General features: G+C 50.5%; 1 protein-coding gene across 2 annotated transcripts; it reads right to left on the bottom strand.

Annotated features, from left to right (window-relative positions):
* Window positions 1-1,723: 1,723 nt before the first annotated feature.
* C14H1orf159 (chromosome 14 C1orf159 homolog) lies at window positions 1,724-26,524 on the bottom strand. 2 transcript variants are annotated; one of them, XM_068986078.1, is made up of 11 exons: window positions 26,510-26,524; window positions 11,203-11,276; window positions 10,722-10,828; window positions 10,541-10,629; window positions 8,944-9,019; window positions 6,736-6,822; window positions 6,358-6,423; window positions 4,774-4,908; window positions 4,110-4,135; window positions 3,975-4,005; window positions 1,724-2,891 (listed from the first exon to the last, which is right to left on the bottom strand). In XM_068986078.1, exons 4-11 carry the CDS (start codon window positions 10,610-10,612, stop codon window positions 2,794-2,796), a joined length of 591 nt encoding a protein of 196 aa, XP_068842179.1. In that variant the 5' UTR covers window positions 10,613-10,629; window positions 10,722-10,828; window positions 11,203-11,276; window positions 26,510-26,524; the 3' UTR covers window positions 1,724-2,793. The 2 variants fall into 2 exon arrangements, with proteins under 2 accessions (XP_068842179.1, XP_068842178.1); XM_068986077.1 differs by lacking the exon at window positions 26,510-26,524 and having other exon boundaries at window positions 11,079-13,263.
* Window positions 26,525-27,294: the final 770 nt, after the last annotated feature.

The following is a 27,294-nucleotide window of genomic DNA, read 5'->3' as shown; positions in this document are numbered from 1 at the left end:
TCAGGCCCTGCTCATTCTGCTCTGTGCTCCCACCTCCCAACTCTACAGCCGGTACTGCCTCTTGCCGACCTCTGACGGCTCTGGGTGCTTCTTTGGCACCGAGTGAACAGATGAATGAATGGACGAGCTGCAGCTGTGACCCCAGGGCCATGCCCACTGCCCAGCCCCACACCAAGCTCGCCTCCTAGGACATGGGGCTCCTTGTGGTGGTTGACATGGTGGAACACTAGGAGACAGGTGCCCCACCTGCCTGCTTTGGCCAGAAAAGACCCCCAAATTGGCCTTATCTTGGCATTTTACATGAAGGCATGCAGTCCAGGTGAGGAATAGGTGACAGAGGAGGGGACTGTGCAGGGTCCCCACACAGACACCCTGTCCCTGCCAGCTGCCCCACCCCCACCTGCTTTCTGGCCTGGATACCCATCAGTCATGTGCCCAAGAGTCCAGGAATGCCCCCCCCAACTATTTGGGAGGCCTGAGACAGTCACACCCAGGCCCAGGGTGTCCAGCGGTAGAGGGGAAGTCAGCGTGGCTGAGGGCCCAAGAGGCCAGGCTACAAGAGGCCTGGAAGGTCAGGGGCAGCATCTCAAGTGTGGGGGCAGAGGGCTGCAGGGTCAAATTCAGAGTTGAGTGTTGCTGCCAGGGGTGGCAGAGAAGGCAATGGCAACCCACTCCAGTACTCTTGCCTGGAAAATCCCATGGGCGGAGGAGCCTGGTAGGCTGCAGTCCATGGGGTCACTAAGAGTCAGATACAACTGAGAGACTTCACTTTCACTTTTCACTTTCATGCATTGAAGGAAATGGCAACCCACTCCAGTGTTCTTGCCTGGAGAATCCCAGAGACGGGGGCGCCTGGTGGGCTGCCGTCTCTGGGGTCACACAGAGTCGGACACGACTTAAGTGACAGCAGCAGCAGCAGCCAGGGGTGGAGCAAAGCTGAGGCTGGGGGCTACAGGGCCAGGAACATTAGAGAAGAGGCGGCTCTGAGGTTCCCAGGGGAAGCCAAGGATCATCTTGCATCCACAGGAACTCCATGGGAACCTCACAGCCCTCCAAGGCTGTCGGCTGCGGAGGCAGGTGGTTCCAGGCCACTGTCCCCAGAAGAGGGTGGAGCCTCCCCCAAGCCCTGGTACGCTGACACACTCCCACATGCTCAGGCCCAGGGCCACACAGACACCCCCTGGGGGGGGTGCCCAATGGCTGCAAACCTCAGTCCAGGCTCTCTGCCCTGCCCCCGCTCTGTCCTGACGACTGGCTAGGATGCCTGGGATGAAGCCACCAGTTGGCAAACATCCCTGTGCTCACCAGCCCCTCCAAGGGTCACCCACTCATCCTCGCCTCCCAAACGTGACAGCTAATGCTGGGCTCCACTCTGTGCCCATGTGTAACTTCCTCCTGGGGCTGTAAGCCAGGCACCACGGGCGCCCCATGGTTGTCGTGTCTGCACAGGTATGGTCTCTTCACAGAAAAACCTCCCTAAGAGGCACCCACACGCTTCCCTATCTCCATCCTGACAACTGGGGGCCACTGTGATCTCCTACTCACATGAGGCCACTTGGGACAAGCCCCCTTCGCCCATGGCTAACATCCGCAGAGCTGGGGGCTGCCTGCAGGGTGGGGGTCTGGGTCCTCATCAGGGGCTCCCCATCTCCCGTGAGAGGCTTCCTCCTTGCTGAGGAATAGGGAACCCTGGGGCAGTAAGAAAGGCCTGAGTTGTTTATTGACGCTAATTTCAGGTGGCTGCCGCTCATGGCCACCAGCCAGTCATCCGTTCATGTCCTGGTGACCAAGCTCACGTCCAGAAACTGCAAAGGCTCCAGTGGGAATCACGGTGCAGAAGTTGGGAGGCTGGCCACACAGGCCCTGCCTCGGGCGGCACGGACTGGGACCAGATCCTGAAGGAGGAGACAGCAGTCCCAATAGAGATTCTGGGGAGGCCAGGCCACACTCCACCCGCGTGCAGCGGGTGCCCCAACACTCCTGTCTCCATGGGAACCTTGGCTGGTGCCTCAGGGTGGGGGCAGCCAGACAGGACTGCCAGCCAGTGAGGTCCTTGGGAGGCTGGCGTGATGAGCTAGTCCAGGCTTCCAGGCAGCAGTCACAGGTAAATGTGGCCCTGGGTGGACACGTCCCTGGGGGACTTTCACCTCCAGCAGTTTCAGGCCAGTTTCCATCCCCAGGTAGATGAGGACCTGTAGCGCCTGGGGCCCAGGCAGGGCTCAGATGAGGGCAGCATGCCTCTTGGACTTCTGTACAAAATGCGTTTCTGCTTAAACACAGAAAGGAGTCAGCAGGAAGCCAAGCAGCTCGGTCCTGCAGCTCCTGGGACTGGGCAGCAAGGCAGCACAGCCTGTGGTGCCTGAGCCTGGGGTGGGTGGGCGGTCCCCAGGCCTGTACCACCTCCATGTGGACGCAGCTGGAACCTCAAAGGCCTGGGCCTCACTGCTCTCAGAGAGGATGCAAGAAATCTGCTCACCATGGACTCCAGGGCAGAGGAGCATCTGGAGTCCTGCAGGCTGTCTCTCCCGTGGGGCCCAGACCCCATGTGCCTGGCTCCCCACCTGGGCTCAAGGGCAGAGGCTGGAGTGATGCCCCGGGTTGGTCATACTGAGTGCCATGTGCGGTGAGGAAGGCCTGCAGGTGGGCGGCTCCCCCTGCATATGTGGCTGGAATCAGACGAGCCAAGCCAGGGCCATGTCTGAGCCCATCCCAAGGCCTCGCTGGGGAGCGCCCAGCCTTTGTGCATGGGGGCCCCTCTTCTGCAGTATGTGGAGTTGCGGGTGGACCTCAGGGTCAGACGTTGCTCACTCGGGCCTCCACAGAGGAGACAGTGGTGGGGCCTACATCTCTGTCCAAGGGCCGCTCACGCCGGACGTAGCGCGGCTTCCTCACTGAAATAGAGTCAGAGACAGGTGGGGTCAGAGCAGGGCCTGACGTGGCAGGAGGGGAGTGGGCTTCCCTGGGGCTCATGGGAGTGGGGGTGGGCAGCCACAGGGGAATGGGAGAGGAAGCCCACTGAGCTCCAACTCCTGGAAACCTGGAGCCCCTTGGCCAGGGCAAGGGTCTGGCTCTCCTGAAACACAAAGGTACAGGTTATGATATGCTATAGGGTAGACGGTGGCCCCCTGCAGTGTACCCATCCTAAGGCCCAGAAGCTGGGAATGTGACCTCACTTGGAGAAATGGTCTTGGCAGATGTGATTATCTGATGGGCCCTAAATCCAGCGACCAGTGTCCTCATGATAGGGAGGCAGAGAGCGGGAAACCCAGAGGGGAGAAGCCAGTGGAAGGTGGGCAGTGGCCAGAGGGCCACGAGCCCAGGGACACCTGCAATCCCAGAGGCCAGAAGAGGCAGGAGGGATCCACCCCCGGGCCTCTGGAAGGAACGGCTGTGCCCACACCTGGACTTCTGACTTCCGGCCTCCAGGACTGTGAGAGAAGACACTTCTGTCCTCTCAAGCCCCGATTTGCAGACTTTGTTATGGCCATCACGGGAGACAACGCAGGCACCTGTGCTTGGACACGGCTCCGCTCAGGAGAAATGAGGTGTGTGTTTCACCAGACAGCAGATCTAGCCTTGACAGAGTAGCTTCTCTGTCCCCCAAAGGAGGACGTCCCCACCTGTCCCTACTCCAGATCTCTGCATGGTGGCAGGAACAGTCTGGGGAGGAAGAGGCTGACGCCTGCTCTGTGGCTTGTGGCTGCGACCTCTCTACTCACGGCATCAACCGTGACACAGCTGACACAGTCAAACTAAAGTGCCCGTCACTCTGGAGGGGCTATGGGAGAGCTGGTGAGAGCCACCAGCTCCTGGCTCGGGCAGAGCTGGGTCCTGGAGAAGGGCAGAGGGTGGCAGAGGTGACTCTGGATCCATGTTGGGAATCCTTGACACATTGAGCATCTGAGGAATAAAAGGGAAATTCTCACCAGAGACAAGGCACCCAATAGGATGCGGGGTAGGAGGAGCTGACGTACCTGAGGACTGAGGTGGGGGAATCATCACGGCCTTGAAAAGAGGAAAAGGCACAGTGAAAACTGTGGGCAGGACGACCACCAGCCCAGACGGACATGTACAGACACAGGGCCTCCGCCTGCCCACTGGGTACTTACGGCTTCGCCAGGCTGCAGGGCGGGAGCTGCAGGGAGAGCACAGGTGTCACCTGGAGGCCACAGAGCTGCCTCAGCCTGGGGTGGGGGGGTGGTGCGTAGCCTAAGGGAGCCTCAGCTTTGGGAGCCCTCAGCCTGTGGGGGTCCCTCAGCCTGGGAGGGCATAGCCTGGGGGAACCTCAGCTTAGGAAGGGTCCCCTCAGCCTAAACAGGTATTGAGGGGTCATCAGCCTGGACAGGGGTCCTCTCAGCCTAGGCAGGTGTCCATGTATCCCTCCGCCTGGGGATCCACAAGCCTGCAGAGGGTCCCTGGATCCAGGCTCACTCCAGTCCCCACTCCTGTGCCTGTGGGTGCCCTCAGCCTGCCCCTGAACTTGGGATGGTGTTCCCTCATCACCTTGAATCAAGCTGCCCCCTTCCCTCCCCAGCATCCTGCCATGGAGCAGACAAGCCAGTCTGCAGAGTGTCTGCCACTGTCACCCTTCACACTGAGACCCCATGACATCCACACAGAGCATTCCTAGGACGTGCCCCCCCATCCTGACACAAGAGCCATGTGACAACTCAGTCCCCTCCAGGCTGCCTGAGATGGAGCTTTGCCCCCAGACACCAGCATCTTGGCCCTGCCCCATGCTGTTCCCCTGGGACCCCTGGCAGGAGGGGGTACCTCTGTTTCTTCCATAGAAGACCTTGGGCAGCTTGCTGGCTCGCTTGAGGTAGAAGAATGCAGCCACAGAGAGGATGAGGCCCGAGCTGATGAGAAATGTCCCCAGGAAGAGGGAGGCGGCCACCTGAGGGGCCCCTGCAAGCAAGGTGAGGGCTGGTTGTGTGCACACCTGGGTTCCCGCAGGGCCGAGGGTCCTGCATGCAGAGGTGTGGGCCTCCCCTGCACTCAGCTGACTCCCCAGGCGTCAGCTGGGGAGTTCTCAGGGGGTGGGCTGTCGAGAGGTCCAGTGTCCCCAGCCCAAGCTCCCCATCTCCTCCTCATCACTTGGCACCCACTCAGGGCCCCACAGCTCTGGCACAAGGATGTACCCTGGCTCGCCTCACTGCAGCCTGTTGGCTGTCACCTGGGTGGCTTTCCCAGCACCAGGACACCAGCCATCTCCACCTCCACAGGATCAGGACAGCCAGCACACTGATGCCGAGCAGGGGTACTCTGCGTTCAGAAGCCTGTGGCAAGCACCCTTCTGACCCTGCCATGTAGACAGGAGGCCAGCTACAGCCACACTGGAGCCTCAGGAGGGACGACTTCCAGCTAAACTGGCCTAGATTTGCCACAAAGGAAATGGGCTCAACACTGGACTGCATGGGCCTTACCTACCACCCTCTGCTGCAGGGCCCAGCCCCATATCACAAGAGGCGGGCGCTGTCTGTGCCCAACTGCCCTAACATTGTTGTTCAGCCCACAGCAGCACAAGGCTACTTGCTTCCAGTTCTGAGACTTACAGGGAAGGCCTGAACCATTGGTCCAGGTCAACATGTCCTCTGCTAAAGGACCAGGGTCTGGACGATCATAACCCCCATCATGACCCCAACACCTGAGAAGAGGAGGTGGCCTCACTTATCCTCTTGAATCAACCTCAGGCCCAGGACAAGTCCTGCTCCCTGACTGCAGTGGCCTCGGGTGGCCTGAGTACCACACCCTCGTGGCCTGGCCACTCTGTGGCTCCGCAGGTGTGTCAGGTACGATTGGACGCTTGGCAGCAGGAGTCGGCTGGGGCCCAGAGTGCCCAGGTGGCTCCTGTGTCTGCCTTGAGGACCAGATGGCGTAGTGGGCCCTTCTCTCTGCCTACAGTGTCTGAGTCTCTTCAGAGACCTACGTCCTAGAGGAGCCCCCAGGGACAGGGCTGGGGTTTCTCAGGATGTCCTCCCATTGTGGAGAACCATACGTCTTGGGCTCCCAGGGACTGAGGGGCTTGGGCGGGGTGGTGGCTATGAGCAAGGCAAAAGGTTAAGACATGCGGCCTGTTCAGAGGCATGCGGGGGCCCATGCCAAGTGACCCCAGCCACACCCACCCTTTTGAATCAACCCCAGACCCTGACTTCAAAGCTGATAAAGCCTCCAGACCATGGGCTCTGCTCTGTGAGCAGAGCGGGGTCCTGTGCAGAGCTCTTGGCTGGGGTGGAATCTGCCCTTGACTGTAGACATGGCCCTGCCGAGGCCAGCATGGGTGACTGGGTCTGCACTGGAAACGGCTCTGATGGTGCCCTGCATCTCCCCAGAACTGGTATGAGCTGAGAAACTTACCGACATTCTGCCGCCCAGGCATCCCTGCGCTCTTGTTCACAGGGAACTGTGCACCTCGGCCGGCAACTGTGGGGGAGCACAGCGGTCAGTGCTGCTGGAGGACCCCCAGGGAGCCAGAGATGCAGCCCAAATGCAACTGTGGCCCGGAAATGAGAAACGGAGGTGGCTGTGGAGTCAGAGCGGCCCCTGCCCCACAGCTGCTCCGAGGGACATAAGGACTAAGGGAGGGGACTCCTGGGGTGCCCACGGGGGGACAGTGGCCCAGGATGGGGGACAACAACCTGGATCCCCACCCTTTCCTCCAGAACTCGGAGGTGTGGGCCCCTGGTGAGAAGCAGGCCAGAGGATGGGGTGGGGAGGAGGGGCGGAAGGACATACGGCCTCTGCACTCGGAGCTGTTGTGGGTTCCGTTCCTGCACTGGATGCAGCTGACGCTCCCATCCTCGGCCGGGCGCCCGTAGCAGCCTGTGCCAGGGGACAGAGGATGCAGCTCGAAGCACAGCCATGCCAGCTGGCTGCCTTCAGGGAGTGCTATGCTTTGCATTTGTAAAACTACGTTTATTCCAGAACACTAGTTCACCCATTCTGGAAGTTTGGATGGACTTCAGAAAAAGAAGCCCCTCCACAGGAACCACAGCCTGCCTTTTCTTGCCTGGGGATCCCCATGGGCCCCTTACTGGACATCTCGGAAACGGCTTCTACAGGAATGGAATCTACAAGTATTAGGAATAGGCCTTCATTTCTTGTAAGAACCAGGCTTCTCTTCTGAAGCAGGTGGACTCTTTTTCCTTCACTTGGCATTTCTTGGGAAGGGCAGACCTCAGGGAGGCATCTCAAGGAGGCCCAGGAATGTGGGGTCCTGGGCACAGACCTGTCACCAAGGCAGCAATACTCTCGAGGGCTCCCTTGGCCAGCCCTAAGGTAACTGGGCTCCTTGGCAAAACTGCCAGGGTGGCTGACCACGAGGAGGCCCTGGGCTGTGTGTGCAGGGCAGGACTAGCGACCAGACTTAAGGAACAAAGGTTGACTTTATGGAGCATTATAGCACCTGGAAAAGGGCCCAGGGCCTGGCTCACTGGCTCTCCACCTTTCCCAGTGAGTAAGGAAGGTCACCGCCCAGAAAGGCCAGGAACCTTGGCACATGGGGCCTCAGGAAGAGGGAATTCACCCCAACCTAAAGATACTAAGGTGAGGTCTGGAGGTGAGTCCTTGGCTAGGCTTCCTGGATTCGAGAGGCCTTCAGAAGTCCCATCTGAGAGTCTCTGTGAAGAGGCCAGCAAAGTAGACTTCAGAAGAGCCTATGTGGTCAATCGCTGCTTTGGCTAAACTTCTTAATCAGGCCCAATTTAAAGAGGATAGACTTATTTTAAAGACAGTTTGTGTCACTGTGATTTCCTCTGGTGGAAAGGGGTAGCTGTAGAGAGAAGTGATCTTTCAGTAGCAGACTGGTCTGGCTGATGGACAGCAGACTCCAGTCCTGCTCTTCGACCTTGAGGTCCAGCCCCCATAAACTGGCCTGGATCCTGAAATTCCCGGTTCCCCGAGTCTGGCTCTGACTCTCCAAACTAACGTTTCTGCCTCTCACCCACCTGCTGACTTGGAATCACCAAGAACCAAAACTGCCTTTTCCCAAAGCCCTGCAAACGGATGTGACCTTCACCTAGTTGGCAGTCAACTCAACAGGTCATGGCAACCTGCTGCCATGCGGGCCTTCTGGAAAGTTCCAGAGAAAATCGGGCTGTATCAAGGATTACCATGCTGCCCCCACCTGCTGCCCACATGCAGAGGCCTCACTGTGGATGGAGCCCACCCGCAACTCTCTTTCTGATGTGGTCTATGGGATGGCCTGCCCCAGGGCTGATGGTCAGCGCAGCGTGGGAGCCGGTGATTGCCTGGTTCCATCTGCTTTCTTTCCCTTTTGCTGACCTCCTGTCGCACAACTTCTAACCCAAATCTCTCCATGGCTACCAACTTGGCTTTCAGTTTGTGACACTATCTGAAGGTAAAGGTTCAAGCGGGGACTCAAGGAAACCAGAATATGTCACCACTTCAGGACAGAGACTGTTTTGAGGTGAGGCAATGAAAAACAGCAGATGCCAGAAGGGTGCTCTGACCTTCCTTTTCTTTCCAGAAGTAGGAAACAAACCCCATGAGAGCTGCCCCTTTCCCCCAACCACGAGGAGACGGGACTCAGGGGCCTTGTCACCATCCCCCTCGATCCCCTTCAGCTGCCCGTGTCTCAGTCCCTTGCCCACAATCACCTCCTCATTCAATCTGATGTGTTAGCACTGAGGTTCTGCCACTTGTTTGGGGCTTCATTTCCTCCTGAGTCAAAATGTGTGTAAAACTTCACACATTTGTGTACTTTGCTGCTCCTATCTTACGTCAGCTTGTCTCAACCCAGCTGAAACTCGCTGCGGGGAACAGGCAGTCTTGCCTGCCCCTACCTCCCAGGACGAGGCCACTGTGTCCTCCTGGGGTTCTGCCCCAACTCTCAAGATGAGGCCCCATCAACCCTGCTGCCTCTGCCCACACCCCAGCCCCTCCTTCCCCAGGCTGTCTAGGCTGGTTCACACCAAAGCTCACCTGGGCCACACAGGCTAGTGCCTGGGCAGGTGGCGTTGATGTCTCCCGCATCCACACAGCACTCAGGCTGCTGACCCTAGAGGGGAGACAGTGATGAGTTTCTGTGGCCAGGTGGCATGTGTGGGCCAGGCCCAGGGTGGTATCCACAGGGGCTCCCAGAGAGCTCACCCCTACACCCAGGGCCCAGCCTCCTGTAGTCAGCATCTGGGGACTGCACCTTCTGACCTAGAGCGAGGTCAGGACACACGATCACACCGCACAGACTCTCCCTAGGACAGTACTTGCTGTCTGGCAAGCATTTGGAGATTGAATCAACAACTGAGGTGTCTGGTTGGGACCTGCTGGGGCACTCTCCCCAGCACCCAGACTCCCAACAGCAGGAAGGAGACTCCCTCGGGCTGACCCAGAGAGCCTGTCGGGGGGCGCTGGAGCAGCCTAGTGGGCAGGGATGGACCTCTCCTCCGCTGCCCGCTGCCCTGCCTCGAGCCCTCCATGTCGCCCTCCCTCGGGGCCTCCACGCCACTCTTTCTCAGGGATCTCTGGGATCGGGGGCAGAGCTGCTACCTCTCGCCTTGTGAGCTACAGGCAGGCACAGGGCAGGCATTTCAAACATGAAGTTATTAGTCGACACTTGCAGCTGGTGGCTTTGAAAATCAAAAAACGAGTCTGCTAAGAAAGCAAGCACATGTGTTTCTGGACTGTGGTGACTCAGGAAGATAAACCCAGGCTCCCGTGGCCTCCCTGCTGAGAGGCCTGGGTGGCTCTCATGACGTGTCTGCCCCTCGCTCCCGACCAAACAACTCACAGTCCTGGACACCTCAGTGATGCTCCTGCAATCCTACAGACACCCCCTGGGGGGGTTCCAGCTTGGCCCCCACAGAGGAAAAGTTTGCCCCAGGCAGCACTTCAGGGCAAACACGCTGGCCAGGCCCACATGCAGGAGTGGGTGGTGCGGGTGCTTCATTCACAGACCAGACGGTTAGAGGTGCCTCGAGAGGGTGTTCCAGGCAGCTCTGCTCCGTGTTTACCCAGGTTTCCCAAGACCCGGCCCAGGACTGGCAAGGAGCGCCAACGGGTGGCCAAGAAATGGAGGGTGCCATGGGGGCCAGGCCAAGCCTGAGAAGGGAGGCTCAGCTGTCCTGTCTCACCCAACCCAGCTGAGGCAGAGCAGCTGGAAGGCCCACCATCCTGGAGACGGGCAGCCGGGTGTGTGTAGACGTGGCCAGGCACCTCCAGGAACCACCACTCAGCACACCTGTCACTGACTTGGTAGTTGTCAACTGGCCAAGTTGAGCCTGGAGCAGGCATCTCTGTCCATCCCACTAGCTCTGGCCAGTGCCAGTGGGCAGCTGTGTGGAGACCCCATTTCAGCTCCAAGAAGAGGTCCAGCTGGGCAGAGGGAAAGGAGGGTCTAGCAGGCAGAGAGGAGCAGGGGCCATGGGTAGGCCCATGCGTCAGCTGCCCACCCAGAGTCACAGGCCCCAACCCTACAGGGTGTACAGTCAGTGTCTCTGGGGCTGGGACAAGGGTGGCGCCCACAGGTGGAAGGGCAAGACCCTCTGGTGAAGGGCCCACTGGCCACATGACAGGTGCTTACCGCAGTTCCTGAGGCTCTGCTAGCAACTTCCACCAGGAGGCCAGCCAGGAAGACGGCACGCCGGAGTGCCATGTCCCGGAGTGCAGGCTCTGTGAGAGAGAGGGGTGCTGTGTGGCCACAGGTGCCACCTGCCAGCGCAGGGCATGGTTGAGGGAGGTGGGCTGGGGCAGAGGACACTTACCTGGCCCTCTTGGACGTGGGCTGCAGACATTCAGGCCCTTGCCACCCTTGATCAGCAGTCAGGGGGTTGGTTGCTAGCTCCAGAGTGTCACAACCCTGGAGCCCAGCCTGCAAATCCAGGTGGACAGGTGAGGCCCTGCTGCTGGTCAAGCACAGCCAAACATGTCTGGGCCTTGGCCTTGGGGCTCAGGGTCCAATCAGACTTCCCTTCAGGAGCCCCTAGGGCTCAGCCCGCCCGAATCAGGATCCGACAGACTCACTCCCTCCCACTGGCTTTCCACCGCCCATGCACTGGGTCTTCCCAGAAGGGAGGCTGAACCTGAGTGGAGGGGTCAGGGGAGCTGGCCATTCTACCCACCACTTCATCCTGTCCTCGTAAGACCCGAATTCAATTTCCAGCGTTTTCACCCAGAGATAGAACTGTCTGGCGGTGGGTGTGCCTCTGAAGGGCCAGGCCGGTCAGAGGAACATGAGCTGCCCACCTGCTGTCATCACAGAAGGGCGTGTGAGCAACCTCCAGCTGGGCGACGGCACAGGGAGTCCAGGGCAAGAGCTTCTGATGGGCAGTGGGTCCAGAGAGCAAACAGACGAAATAGGATCACTGGCCTCAAGTAAACTTCCTAACACAGAAACCACTCGAAATGAGACAGCCCAGGTGATTTAGTGCTCATGCTGCCACATCTCTAGAGTAACCAGGGAAACACACTAGCCTGCACGACCCTGGAAGTAAACGTTAGTTGGATTTTTAATCAATTTCTGCAAGGTGGGAACCACAATTATAATCTGTCCCAAACACGCAAAAGTCACTTCTAAAAAGACTTCTCTCTTAATAAAAACAGCTGTAGGAGGAAGCTGTGCATGAGGAAGACGAGCTCAGGTTCAAGGGAGGGTGTGTCCCAAAGAGCGCGCTTGGGCCTGGGGGATGACGAGCGGCTCCGTCCACTGGCCCAGGGCCCAGGGGTCCCAGGTCTGTCCTGTTGCTTGCTCTGTGCTGGGTTCAGTCCAGGCTGATGGAGCAGATGGCGCTCCCCCAGTCTGGAGTCAAGTACCCTCATTAAAAACACCAGCTCTTCCTTGGGGCACCAGCCCCTTTCTGGGATGTGAAGTCCCCTCGGTGGCAACTACTGGTGTCACACGCTGACAACTTTGATTCAGGAATCAGCTCAGCCGACACCTCCATCTGCTTAACAGACACCACTGATAGTGTGCACACCACACTGCCCCTCCTCAGACCCCACCACTACATGTGGACTGTGTCTCCTGGAATTTCAGGGGAAAAGACCACACCATCCACGCACCTTGGGTTGGGCTCCTGCCCATCAGCATGGCCATGGGGATCTTTGAATTCCTCTGTACTTTGCCCTCTTGTGACTCAGTGGCATCCACTGTAAGGACGCTTCCCCTGCCCACTGCCTGCCAATTGCCACATGGCTGTTTCCGCATTTTGGCTAACGCTGCCGGAGACATTCTTGGGCCTGTTCCTGCACGGTCACTTGCCTTCTTTCTTGGGTCAACATCTGGAAGCACTGGGTCAAGGTAACTCTGGGAAGCTAATGCCCAGCTGTTCTCCGGCCATGGCTCCACATGCAGCCCCTGCAGCTCTGAGCACCTCACCTGCTCTGGCCACACCAGGTCGTGATCACTCACTGGCAGGTGGGCGGTGGTTCTCTGTTCCCATCTGTGTTTCTGTAACTAGATACGGTCAGCACCTCTGTCCTGCTTGTGGGCCGCTCACACACCTTACATCTCTTGTGATGAGTCTGTTCACTTCTCTGGGCCACCGTGTCCGGCTGAGTTGTCTTTCTATTATTATGTGCTAGCTCTTCACACGTCCTTTGCCGGGTATGTGTACTGCAGACATTTCTCCCATTCTGTGACTTGTCTTTTCATTTTCTTATGGGTCTCTTTAGAAGAACAAATGTTTCATTTTCATAAAATTAACTGCATCCATTTTTTCTCTAATGGTTCTTGCTTTTTTCCATCCTAAGGACTTTTTCAGATTTCTTAGCATCTTCTATATAAATAATCATGTCCTATGCAAATAAATGCAGCTTTTACTTCTCTACTTTTCCTGGAAGCTTGTTTCAGGGCACAGCATTTGGTCTATGCTAGAGAACATGCACTTGAAGGAATCTGTGTTCTGCTTCTGATGGGTGTGGCTCTATAAACACCACTCAGGTCAAGATTCCAGGAGCACTGTTCAGACCCTCTATGTCTTCACTGATTTCTTTAGGTCTTTTGTTCTAACAACTGGTGAGAGAAAGATGTTAAAATTGCCTATGATTGTGGAATTGCTTATTATTCCCTTTATTGGGTGCATTTGTAACTGATATGTTTTTCTGATGAAACCACCTCTTTATTACTAGAATTTCCGGTTCTCTTTGGTAATACTCCTTATCTTGAACCTACTTTACCTGATATTAGTACAGCCACTCCAGCCTTCTTGTGCTATTTGTATACATACACATTTTGCATCCACTAATTTGCAGCTTGTGATTTTTATGTTTAAAGTGAATCTCTCATAGACAGCATGTCATAGGATCTTGCTTATTACCCATTTTATCATTTCTAACTTTTAACTGGAAAGTTTAGTCCATTAATATTTAATGTAAATATCACTGTCGTTAGACTCAGGTCTACCATTTTATTATTTGTTTTCTACTTGTTCCTTTGTCTTAATACATAAAAGATTATTTTTTTAAGAACAGTTTTGGGCTCATCGCTAAACTAAGCAGGAAGTAAGAGAGTTTCATACATCTGCTGCCCCCACATAAGCAGAGCCTCTTCCACTATTAACATCCTGCCCCAGGGAAGTACTCTGATGAACCTACATGGGCACATCACTCTTGCCTCAAGTCCATGTTTACAACAGGGTCACTTTTGATGCTGGGCTTCGGCAAATGTACAATGACACTACGGCTGGGTTTAAGGCTACTGTTTTGTTTTCTGCTCATCTCTCCAGTGTTTTACTTCTCTCTTTCCTGCTTTCTTTCATATTATTTGGATTTTTTTAAAGTTCCCTTTCAATTTATCTTCTTTAGTTATGGTTCTCTGCATTATTTCATGGTTGTTGCTCTGACCCCATTTCACAGCCTGCTTAGAACACTGCAGCACGATACGCCAAGGCAGAACCTGCAGGTCCGTGGACCCCTCACCCGTGGCTTCATGTGATGGCCATCATGCGTATTTCACCTGCATGCATTACAAACTCAAGACACGTTCTGGTTTTTTTCTTTAAATACATATTGCACTTTTTTGGGGGGGGGTTGAGTCATGCGGCATGCAGGATCTTAGATATCCGATCTGGCATTGAGCTAGTGCTCCCTACATACGCAGTGTGGAATCTTAATCACTGGACTGCCAGGGAAGTCCCTAAATACATACTTTAAAGAAGATGTTCCCCCAGGTATTTACTCGCATAAAGATCTGAGTTTCACTCTCATATCATTTACCTTCAGCCAGGAAAAACTTCCTTTAGCATTTCTGACAATATACAGATAATGGCAACAAATTCTATCAGCTTTCCTTTTTCTGAAAATATCTGTATTTAGCATATGCGGCTGGGAGGCTGACTATCTTTCTTCCAGCACTCCACTGGCCTTATGATGATAAGTTCCCAGTGTTTGCAGCACTGTGTGTGTGTAATCTGTTGTTTTTCTCTGGCTGCTTTCAAGATTTTTAAAGTGAATCTTAAAGTGTTCAGTAACTTAAAAATGATGTGCCCAGGTGTGGCTGTAGTCATATTCACCCAGTCTGAGACTCCCTGAGCTTCTTTAATCGGGAGAGTCTGTTCATCAAGCACTTCTCCTGCCCCACCATGCCTCTCACCTCCCCTCTGGGCTCCACAGTCACTGTGCATTTCACACTTGTCACTGCCCTCTGAGTCCCTAAGGCTCCTCTTGCTTTCCCCCATCTGACTACTTCTTGTCCTTTCCAGTCTATTATGCCCATTCATTGAATGTTTTATTTCAAGTATTATATTTTTCAATTCTAAATTTCCATTTGGCTGGTTTTAAAAAACATCTTCTATCCCTCTGCTGAGATTGCCTATGTTTTTGTTCACTAGGAGTGTCTTTTCCTTTACGTCACTGAACACAGTTACTCCATTGGCTCTGAAGTGCTTGTCTGATCACCCAACACCTGAGTCATTACATGATGACAGTCTGTTGACTGTATTTTCCCTTGAGGATGGTTCACAGCACCCCAGCTCTTTGTATGTGGAGTAACTTTGGATTGCAAAGACTCTGCAATCTGTTATGTTGCAGAGACTCTGAATTCAATTATATTCCTCTGGAGAGAGGAATGGTTTATGATTTGGTGGTAGTGGTTTAGTCGCTAAGTTGTGTCTGACTCTTGCGACCCCATGGACTGTACCCTGCCAGGCTCCTCTGTTCATAGGATTCTCCAGGCAAGAATACTGGAGTGGGTTGCCATTTCCTTCTCCAGGGGATCTTCCCGACCCAGGAATCAAGCCTGGATCTACTGCAGTGCAGGCTGATTCTTTACAGAGCTACAAGGGAAGCAAGGGAAGAGAGTTTATGGTTATGATTTAGTAGGTAATTAATTTCACTAGATTCAAAAAGGAAACCATCACCATCAATGTTGTGATAAGCAGTGGCCTCACTCTTGGTTGAGGTGGCTTCCCACCTGCCCTGTGTGTGCCTGGTTCAGGGCTTAGGCAGAAATCGGAGCAGAATTTATTTGCAGAATTCCTTTTTCTGGAATTCTCTTACTCTGAAGCAGCTGCATCTGCCCAGCTCTTCCCCCTGTCTAACAAGTAAGAGTGCGGTCTTTCCACCAGAGTTCTAACCACCCCACACCACCGCTGCAACTGCACTGCCCTCAAAGTTAAGACGTACAAACAGGAAACACACTCTGGGCCTGCCACTTCCTCTAAGTTTAAGCTGCCCTCAGAGCCTGCCTGCCGTGTCCCTTCTCAGGTGTCCTCAGGCAGCTGCTCCCCATAGCTTGTTCTTGGTTGATAACTGCCACATGAGGGAGAGTCGCTTTGTTGAAACTAATTCTTCTACCATGGGAACAACTAACTGCACTGCATGGTTTTTTAATTCAAAAACCCAACGGTGGGCACAGAGGCTGTTTCCAACCTGCTGCCCCTGGTCAGCAGCAGGGCACATGGAGAGAACTGCCGGGCCACGATGGTCTTGTCTCCACTGGGCAGGAGTCAGCCCCAGGGAAACAAACAGGGGATGGACGCCCAAACACTATTCTCGTTTAAGAGCGTGAATCCAGTTGCAAAAAGATTAATTTAAACTAATAAGTTACACTGAACATTACTTTAGTAGCCCCTTTCATCTCTAAAACATTCCCCGAAGGATGATCAAATTAATCATCTGAGGTTTATTCTCCTATGATATGTATTTTCACAACTTAGAGGTTTGTCACAGTCTCTTTTTGCTGCAGATCCTGGATCTCCAAGGGATGTGTGTAACCACAGCAAGAACAGCAACCATACAGTACCTGCTGTGTGCCAAGCACCACTCTGAGTTCTTCACTCATATCGACCCATTTGACCCTTCCAACAATGCCTACAATAGACTCCTTTTAAAGAGGGGAAAACGGGCTTGCACAAGACCACATGGCGAATACATGGCAGGGTGAGGACCAGCCAGGCCTGGTGCCAGAGCCTCTATCTACTCACCACACTGACTTGGGGTCCAAAGGTTTCTCCTGAAGCCAGTGGGCACTGCTTGTTTTACAACGTTCAACTAATACATTCAGCATGTCTGGTCAAGTATGGTGCAGTTCTACAGAAATTCTCCCTTTTTTATTTTGGCTGCACAGAGAGACTTGTAGAATTTTAATTCCCTGACCAGGGATCGATCCCAGGCCCTCGGCAGGGGGAGCACAGTCTTAGCCACTGGACTCAGAAATTCTCAATGTAGTAAACAAAGGCATCTGAGACTTTAAAAATTAAATATAATACACCTCTATTTTTAAAGAATATTAGCTAAAGATAAAAATTGTATTGTAGGATTTTCTAACACAAGAAGTAAAACATGCCTCCAAGAGTACAAGAAGTAGAAGGTGGTCACTGGGACCCTCTGTATACAGATCTCCCATTGTTTGTGAAGGATAGGATTAATTTTTAAGGTAAACCATGACAAAATAAATGTCTACAGGAACCCCTAAAAAAGTAACATAAAAGGGCAGAACTAAAAAGTCAATAAAGATCAAACAAAATTTTTAAAAACTTGGATTCCAGGAAAGGAGGAATAGAGAAACAGATGGAAAAACGGAAATCAAACATGAAGGTGGTAGACTTAAACCCAAACACTCTAATAATCATACTAACTGTAAATGGACTAAATACCCCATCAAAAAGTAGAGATTAACACTACTAACCCCTAGGGAAATGCAGCAAATATACTACTCCACAACCATGAGGATGGCTGCTATCAAAAAAACCCAGAAAAAACGAATGTGGAGGAATTTCCACCACCTTTTCTGTTGCTGGGGGAAATGTTAAGTGGTGCAGCTGCTGTAGAAAAGGGCAGGGCAGTTTCTCAAATAAAACACAGAATTACCATATGATCCAGCAATTACACTTGTGATTATACACTCAAAAAAATAAAAAACCGGGTCTTACACTGGTGTCCACAGCAGCATTATTCACAATAGCCACACATACACAAAAAGGGTAGAAACAACCCAGATATCCTTCAATGAATGAATAAACAAAATGTGGGCCATCCATTCAATGGAATATTATTCAGCCTTATACAGGAGGAAATTCTGATACATGCTGTAACATGGGTGACATAATAAAAAGTGAAATAAGCCAGTCACGAGAGGACAAATAATGTATGATTCCACTTATATGAGGTCACCAGGGTCATCAAATCCATAGAGACAAAAAGTAGGAGGGTGGGTGCCAGGGGCTGGGCAAGAGGGATGGGAGTTAGTGTTCAATGGGGATAGAGTTTCACTTTGGGAAGATGGAAAGTTCTAGAGGCAGATGGTGGTAAGTGTTGTACAATATCATAAAAATTCTTAACATTATAGGCTACAGACTTTAAAATGGTAAATTTCATATTATGTATATTTTACTGCAATAAAATATCTAGAAAAAATGAAAATACATAATACATATAAAGTGCCTCACAAATGATAGTTATTTAAGTTATTTTTTTAAATAGAGATTGTCAGATTGAATAAAAAAGCAAGACCAAATGATCTGTGCTTTATAAGAAACAAGTTTGACTCTTGTATAGATATATATAAATAATATGCATAATATACATATTCTAGAAAACTTATGAATTTTAGCCTAACTAAAAATAATTATGACAGTTTCATTCCACTTAACTTAGTATGAATAGATTGCTAGGTTTCTAATTTTAAAAATAGATATGTGACAAGCAACAAAGGTTTGCTGTACAGCATGAGGAATTATTGTCAATATCTTGTAATAACCTACAATAGAAAATATAAAAAATAATATAAGTTTATGTATAACTGAATCACACAAAAAAAGAATTCTACATTTTGAAATTTAGTAATGTTTATCTTTTTGCCAGTTTTTCTAAATGTCCTATGGACATCTAATAACGTATGATATACAAAATTTTAAATATTTTATGTAGGATATAAGATTAATATAAATTAATGTAAGTAGAAATCTATATTTAAATTATTAATGACATCATTCAAGATGCTCCTATTCTTTTTTCTGCACTTGATAAAAGATTCTCAGAGAAATGTTAATATGTCTCACTATGATTATATTTTTTTCCCTTATATTTCTTCTGATTTTTGCTTTATGTATCTTTGTTCCTTTGTTGTTACATGTCAAATGGTTTTATGATGTCTATCTTCTTTGTGAAGTGTACTTTTTATCATTAAAACTATTCATCTTTGTTTCATTTAAAAATAAATAAAATTGAAAAAGAAGCAAATATTTTAAAAAAAGAAACAAGCTTGAAACATAAAGACACAGAATATTGAAAGCACAAGATGGAAAAGATAGCCTATACAATTACTGAGCATAAAACACTCATGCTGATATACTGATACGAGACAAAGCAGACTTCAAGAAGATAACTGTCTTAGAGAAGAGAGGGACCTTTCACAACAATAACAGTAAATTCATCAAGAAGATAAATGAATCTTCTTGTACTGATTTGTATGCACTCAATAAAACCTTCCAAATACATGAAGTTGACAGAACTAAAAGGAAAAAGATCCACAACTGTGATCGGAAACTTTAATATCCCTCTTTCAATAACTGATTGGATGAGCAGACAGAGAAAAAGAGAAAAAGGATATATCAACTGATTCAACTTAACTCACAAGTATAGAATATGACACTCAACAAAAGTATAATACACATTCTTAAGTGGAAACAAAATATTCACTAACAGACCATATGCTAGACCATAAGACAAGTGTCAACAAACTCAAAGGGTAAAAATCATACAGAATATATTTTCTAAGTGTAACTATAAATCAATAACTAAAGATACTCAGAAAATCTCCAAATATTTGTAAATGAAACAATAGACTTCTAAATCACTCATGGATCAAACACAAGAAAATTTCAAGTATTTTTAACAAAAAGATAAAGTGCAATCTATCAGATTTTGTGTAGGGAACTAAGCAGTGCTTAGAAAGAAATTTGTGGTTTTTAATGCCTGTATAAGAAAAGACAAGTGTAAAATCATCGATCTATGCTTCCATCTAAGAAGACAGAAAAAGAAGACTGAATTAAACCATATAAGGCAGATGAAGGGAAATAACAAGAGTAGAAATGAATGAAACGAAAAATGAACAAAAGTTAGAGAAAATAAGCCAAGTCAAAAGTTGGTTCTTTGAAAAGATTAATGAAATTGATAAACCTCTAGCAAGAATAATAAAAAAAATCAATGTGAATTATCTACATAGAAATTAAAAAGCAGACAGGCATCACTACAAATACTACAAACCTGATGGGACCATCAGTCAATATTATAAACAATTTAAAGCCAATATATTCAACAACCTAGAGGACATGAGCAAATTTATTTAAATACACAAATTAACAAAAATGAGACAGATGAAGAAGAAAACCTGAACAATCTCTTATATACATTAAAGAAATTGGGAGCTTTTATGGTGGTCCAGTGGTTAAGAACTCACCGTGCAATGCAAGGAACACCGGTCCAATCTCTGTCTGGGAAGAGTCCACATGCCGCGGAGCAATTGAGCCCGTGCACCGCAACGACTGGGCCTGCACGCCTAGAGCCCATGCTCTCCAACAGGAGAAGCCACCACACCGAGAAGCCCTTGCTCTGCAGCGACACAGTAGCCACCGCTTGCCACAACTAGAGAAAGCCCATGAGCAGCAACAAAGACCGAGCACAGCCAAAAATAAATATGTTTTTTAAAAAGAGAAACTGAATTAATAACATTAAAACTTCCCACAAAAAAAGCAATGAACCCAGATGGCTTCAATGGTGAAGTCTATCAAATAATTAAGGAAGAATTAATGCCTATACAACACAAAGCCCTTCAGAAAGCAGAGGGGAAGGCATCTGTCCCAACTCGGTTATAAGCCCAGCAAGCAGGACTCAGACCCAGACCAGCAAAACCAGACAGAAAAAAGACAAAAACATCACAAGGGGAAAAAAAGCAGACTAACATCCCTCATGAACACAGATCCCCAAACTCTTAACAAAACATTAGCAAACTGCATGCCTGCAGTCAGCAAATAATGAAAGGTGGCAAAACACGACCGAACAAGTTTCTTCCAGGAACATAAGATTGACTTTACATCAAAACCAGCAATCAACCACTTTAACAGAATAAAGGGGTTCTACTAAATATAACCATTTTAGCAGATGCAAAACAAGCATTTGACAAAATTTCAGGCCCATTCATAGTAACACTCAATAAACTGAAAACAGAAGGAGATACCCTCAGCATGAAGAAATCCATCCCCAAACAACCCACAGCTCATGACAGGCTGACGGAGACGAGGCCGAGGACACTCAGCCTCTGCAGGTCTTGTCAACACTGCCCTGTGGCTCAAGCCAGAGCAGTAACAACAGAAAACAAAGCAGAAGCCACAAGGATTAGAAACAGGAGTGATCCTGCCTCTGTGAAATCCTAGGAAATTTTAAAAACCTGCTATGATTTGTAGGTGAATTCAGCAATGTTCCAAGAATATAAAGTGAAAATGCAAAATCAATTGTTATTTCTATACACTGGCAACAAGTGACTGGAAAATGAAACTTAATAAATATTAATATCATTCACAATAGCATCCAAAAACAATCTATTGGTGGGAATAAATTTAATTTAAAAATGTGTAAGAGCTGTACACAGAAAACTACAAAATACTGCTGAGAGAAGTTCAAGATCCAAGTAATGGAAAGATATACTATAATGGTGTATATACATATGTACATATATAGGCACAAACACACACACATATATATGTGTGATATCTCCATTAATCCATGTAAATGAACTGGAAGACTCAATATTATTAAGATTAATTCTCCCCAAATTGATCCAATATTTTATATAATCCCAAGCAAAATTACAGCAGGCTTTTTTCGAGGAACTGTCACAAGACAGTGTGGACTGATGAACAGAGATTAGTGTAACAGAAACTGACCCTCACAAAAACAATCAAATGATTTGTGACAAGGTGCCAAAGCAATTCAATGGGGAAAGGAAAATTTTTTCAACAAATGATGCTGGACAGCTGGTTACTCACATGGAATAAAAAGTGAACCTAGGACTTCCTTGGTGGTCCTGTAGTTAAAAATCCGCCTGCCAGTGCTGAAGACACAGGTTCAATCTCTGGTCCCATTATCACACTATGGAGCGTGCACTCTAGAGCCCACAAGCCACTACTGAAGCTTGCAGCCCCTAGAGCCTGTGCTCCGCCACTGCAGTGAGAAGCTCGCGCATCCTGCTTGCCACAACTAGGAAAGCCTGCCTCCAAACGAAAACCTACCGCAGTCAAAAAAGGTGAAACTAGGCTCACAGCATACAAAAAATTAATTAGAGACGGCTCACAGACCACCTGATGTGAAGAGCCAACTCACTGGAAGAGACCCTGATGCTGGGAAAGATTGAAGGCAGGAGGAGAAGGGGACCACAGAGGATGAGATGGTTGGATGGCATCACCGACTCAATGAACATAGTTTGAGCAAGCTCTGGGAGATGGTGAAGGACAGGAAGGCCTGGTTTTTGGCCTTCGGTCCAAACTGGTTTTTGCAGTCACAAAGAGTCGGACACAACTGAGCAACTGAACAACACAGACCTAAACACAAAACTGAATCTATTAACTTTCTACAAGAAATTACAGATTATCTTTGTGACTTTCGGTTGTGTGCGTACATGCTCAGTCGCTTCAGCTGTGTCTGACTCTGTGTGACCCTATAGACTACAGCCTGCCAGGCTGCTCTGTCCATGGGATTCTCCAGGCAAGAATACTAGAGTGGGTTGCCATGCTCTCCTCCAGGGGATCTTCCTGACCCAGGGATCGCACCCACGTCTCTTCTGTCTACCTATATCGGCAGGCAAGTTCTTTACTATGAGCACCACCTAGGAAGCCTTTGATTTTTGGTTAGGCAAAGACTTTCAAATAGAACACCGAAAGCATGAACCAAAAAAGAAAAACTGATAAAATGAACTTCAACAATATTAAACACTTGCACTCAGTAAAATACACTGTTATGGTGGATATACACTCTATGCATTTGCCAAAACCCACAGAAAGTTATATCATAGAGTATACTTTAATATACACAAAAAAATCAACAACACCCATCAGGGATGTCAGGACGGAAAGCAGACTGTGGCCACCGAATCTAACTGCATCACAACGTATGACACTAACACACAGGAGGGGACAGGATGAGAGTGTTTGGAAAATACTCTTTGGAAAGTGTTAAGACCAGTGATAAGAAGAAACAGAATATAAAACATTGTACTCAAGTTGATAATTTTGTTTCTCAAGGTGGAGAGGTGTATCGGTGAACAATTCTGAAACTGCTTTCTAAATACATTGGGGTGGGACAAATAAGAAAATGATGGCAATGGTGGTGAGAAGGTTACACATAAGCACTTTTGTTACAGATTACAGGTTACAGACACACAGGTGAACAGGTATATACTTACCTATCTGCTAAGAGGACTACAAGCAATGACCCCAGCAACAATGCCCACACCCACTGCCTGGTTCCTGGTCTCTAAATCCCACTCTCCAATGAAATGAACTAGCGCTCCCTGGAGAACTGTGGCAGGACACTACAAGAGGGAGAGAAGCTGGAGTGGCTGGCAGTGTGAGAAAGGGAAGTTCTTAAAAGCAGCAGCTAGGGGTTGATGACGTCCTGGTGGTCAAGGCTGGAACAGGTGAGCAGCCAGACAAACAGCACAGAGCTGGGTCCCCTCCAGAGTGCAGACACACACCCACAAGTCCATCCTCCTCATGGAATTCCAGACCACACGGTGGGTCTTCCCTGAGCTTAGCTCCCACCCCCAGTAGGGTGGGCTGCCTCTCCCTGCACGGCTGCCAAAGAGACTGGAGAACAGGACAAGGAGCAACTCTCCTTGGCAAGACACCACCTGAGCCAGGTGACCAGGCCAACAGCCCCATGATGTCGTGCAAACGTCAGCTGCCCTGATGTAATGTGACAAGAGGGCCACCTCACTTCTGGGGTCCTCTTTCCAAAAACCCACAACCCCTATCCAACCAGAAGAAAACACAGCAGACAAACCCCAAATCAGGGACATGCTACAAACACCTGAGGAGTCCTCCTCATAGCTGTCATGGGGTCCAGGGCAGAAAGAGGACCCTGGGGCAGCATGTGACCCAAAGCCTGGAGGGCCGAGAACAGTAATGGAGCACTATCGTGTTTTAGCTTTCATAAATGTGCCTCGGTTTGCAACTTTTCTGTAAATCTAAAACTACTCCAAAAGATTTTAAGTTAATTTTAGAAAGACACAATAATGTGAATAGGCAAGTTCAAACAATGGACAGTAATATCTATCTGTATTAAACCCCAGTCTCCTGCATTATAGACAGATTCTTTATCGACTGAGCCAGGGCTTCCCCAGAGAAGGCAATGGCACCCCACTCCAGTACTCTTGCCTGGAAAATCCCATGGATGGAGGAGCCTGGCAGGCTACAGTCCATGAGATCATAAAGAGTTGGAGACATGACTGAGCATATGTATATACACACACACACACACACCTGTCTCGGCTTATATCCAGAGACCTAAAGGACCTGCTTAGATGCCTTGAGTGGGTGCAACAGGTCCAGCATCAATGTTCAAGCACATGCAAATGGAAGACACAAGCAAACACCTCTGCCCACCAGGCCCACACAGCAGTCTCATGCCCACAGAACAGACATGGAAGAATGTGCACAATTCTGTCACCCAAGGCAATGCCAGGAACCCACCCAAGTGCCCTCCAGGGACAGGTATCATGCTGAGGACAACCAAGGCTGCTCCACAGACCATAAGGTCTAACATGGCACCACAAAGGAATGTGGCAGAAGTCAGAACTGTGCCTGCTTCTGGGAAGTGGGTCTGGGAAGGCTTAGGAAGTCTCAGTCAGCCCAGGGCAGCGTAGACAAGGTGCTGCTCCTCACAGAACTGGGTCTGGGAGGCCCAAGATCTGGGTGCTGGCAGATCTGGGTCTGGTGAGGCCCTTTCTGGACTGCAGAAGGCTTCCTTCTCAAGATCCTCCAGGCCCTTCCTTGGTGTGCGAGCAACTGTGTTCCTCCTGTTGCTAGTGTATTGATACCCTCGTGGGCCCCACCTTACCCTGAGCACCTCCAAGGGCCCAGCTGTAGACACCAACACATGGGGATCAGGGCTTCCACCCGCCGATCCAGAGGACACAACACGAGGGAAGCTTTAGGGATGACAGAAGTGCCCTCTATCACCACGATGTGCCAGCTACACAGCTGTATACATTTGTCAAAATTGGTCAAACTGAATCTATGCACCTCACTTATGTGAATTATACTTAATCATGCACTGAATGATTGCAATTCATTTTCAATTTTGAAAATCTTAGCCAAAAAGCTAAGGAATTGGGTACAAAAACTTATTCAAGGTAATTAAAAATTTGGTGAGAATTTAAATTGTACCATGTTTTCTTTCACAACTCATTTTTCCTTAGAGGAATTGGTTTCAAGGAAGAAGTCACTGTGATTTCTGAACAAGTAACACAACCCACTCCAGTGTTCTTGCCTGGAGAATCCCAGGGAAGGGGAAGCCTGGTGGGCTGCCGTCTATGGGGTCGCACAGAGTCGGACACAACTGAAGCGACTTAGCAGCAGCAGCAACACTTCAGGTATCCAGGGGGGAATTATTCTGGCCCATCAATTTCCTGATGCTGGGAAAAGCTGAGGGCAAGAGAAGGGGGCAACAGAGGATGAGATGGTTGGATGGCATCACTGACTTAATGGAAACGTGTTTGAGCAAACTCAGGGAGACAGTGATGGACAGAGAAGTCTGGTGTGCTGCAGTTCATGGGATTACAAACAGTCGGCTATTACTGAGCTACGGAAAAACAACAACAATCAACTGGGGTTGGGTGCTGGCCAGAAAACCTCACGAACGCCTTTCCAACAGGAGGCCCTGCCCGGGAGATCACGGTGGGAATGCACGCTTCGCCAACCTTCCCCGCAGCTGTGGCTGGAGAACGGAGAGGGGCAGGGGGCCAACCGCTTCAAAGTTCACGTTGCTGATCTTTGCTTTTGCTTCTCCCACTGGATCTCCAGCTCCTCAGCGAGGCCACCGCTCATCAGCGTCTCAGCAAGCAAAGAGCGCCGAGGCGGAACTTGGCTCTCGGGACAGAATGAGAACACAGACTCCTCGTTCACATGCTGCCCATTCCGAAAATCCCCCCGCGCTCATGGAGGATCATCAGCGCAGTTATCGATCTGACAGCTGTACAGAAAACACTCCAGGCTGCTCACACGCTCTGTGGCCTCAGCAGCGCCGAGAGGGTGCTGCCGGAGGACCCCTGGAGACTCGCTGGAAGAGGTCCTTGGTCTTGGGGACGCAGAATTCTCAGTGATGCGGTGACCAGAGGGCGTTCTTCAGGTGAATTACCGGTAAAATCACAGCTTACCTCGCGGAACTGGGCAATACAGGAGAGGCGGCAGCGCCCTCGGGGTGCCGGTGACCCTTCGAGGCGCGGCCGCTCCGCCTTTGGGAGGAGCGCCCGGGGCGGGGTGGGGCGCGCATGTGCCAGGAGAAACTTTCCGGAAAACCCAGGTTTTATTTCCTCCGAGGAGCTGGTGAGATCACTGTGGCGGTTCAGATTCCGGCTAACACAGACTGCTGTGGGGGTGCTGGGAGGAGCGGAGAAGGACGGGACCCAGCTCTACCCCCGCAGGCACAGGGACCCCGGAACAGGACAAAAGGGCCACCTGGGCGCTCGGGAACCTCCGAGGAGCGCGTTACCCCGAACGCTGCGCCTTGAAACGCTGTGAGACGCGCGTCCGAACCCCGGTATCAAATAAACGGAAACTAAGCGTCAATTAAATCGTCCTGATGACAACGCACACAGACCCTGCTGAGCCACAGTGGACACTCTAGGGCGATAAACCCGCTCGCTGGCCCTCCCGCGCGGCGGAGGCGTCCGGAGCCGGTGACCGGGACGCGGAACGCGGAGAAGCAAAGTGGCCGGACCCCGCGCCACCGCCCCACCCCGCCACTGCAGCCTTGCCGGGGGACCTCACCCTGAGGGCCGCCCCAGCCCCTGGCCCGCCCCCGCGCGCCCGCACCGCCCCCCCGCCGGCCCCTCACTCACCCCCGCGCCCTTCGAGTTCCTCTTTCGTACCCCCCGCCCTCCAGGCGGTCGCGTTGTGCCCCCTGGGACTTGTAGTCTCTCCGCCACCCGAGCCAGAGCGCCAGGGAGCGTGGCTCCCAGCCCAAAACTACACCTCCCAGCGGCCCACGGTAAAACCGCCCGGTCAAGTGGGTGACAGCCCAGAGTTCTCGCGAGATCTCAGGGTGCATGCAGAGCGACATGGGAAGTGTAGTCTACCCCATGGACTGCAGCACGCCAGGCTTCTCTGTCCATCACCAGCTCCCGGGGCTTACTCAAACTCATGTCCATCAAGTCGGTGATGCCATCGAACCATCTCATCCTCTGTCATCCCCTTCTCCTCCTGCCTTCAGTCTTTCCCAGCATCAGGGTCTTTTCCAGTGAGTCAGTTCTTCACATCAAGTGGCCAAAGGATTGGAGTTTCAGCTTCAGCATCAGTCCTTCCAATAAATATTCAGGACTGATTTCCTTTTAGGATGGACTGTTTGGATCTCCTTGCAGTCCAAGGGACTCTCAAGGGCCTTCTCCAACACCACAGTTCAAAAGCATCAATTCTTCGGCGCTCAGCTCTCTTTATAGTCCAACTGTCACATCCATACATGACTAGTGGAAAAACCATAGCCTTGACTAGACGGACCTTAGTTGGCAAAGCAATGTCTCTGCTTTTTAATAGGCTGTCTAGGTTGGTCATAGCTTTTCTTCCAAGGAGAAAGCATCTTTTAATTTCATGGCTGCAATCACCATCTGCAGTGATTTTGGAGCCCAAA

This window comes from Capricornis sumatraensis, chromosome 14 (genome assembly GCF_032405125.1).
Source record: "Capricornis sumatraensis isolate serow.1 chromosome 14, serow.2, whole genome shotgun sequence".
Taxonomy (NCBI): Eukaryota; Metazoa; Chordata; class Mammalia; order Artiodactyla; family Bovidae; genus Capricornis; species Capricornis sumatraensis.
The sequence above is the reverse complement of the archived record's forward strand: the minus strand, read 5'-3'. Positions and strand labels throughout refer to the sequence as shown.

Bases quoted from the DNA above. Each gene is read 5' to 3' on its own strand.
- C14H1orf159 (XM_068986078.1), bottom strand. From the start codon at position 10,612: ATGGCACTCCGGCGTGCCGTCTTCCTGGCTGGCCTCCTGGTGGAAGTT. The intron at 4,136-4,773 runs GTACCCCCTCCT...CTCTCCCTGCAG, and splicing joins CTTCTATGGAAGAAACAGAG to CTCCCGCCCTGCAGCCTGGC. The intron at 4,006-4,109 runs GTAAGTACCCAG...CCTCTTTTCAAG, and splicing joins CCCTGCAGCCTGGCGAAGCC to GCCGTGATGATTCCCCCACC.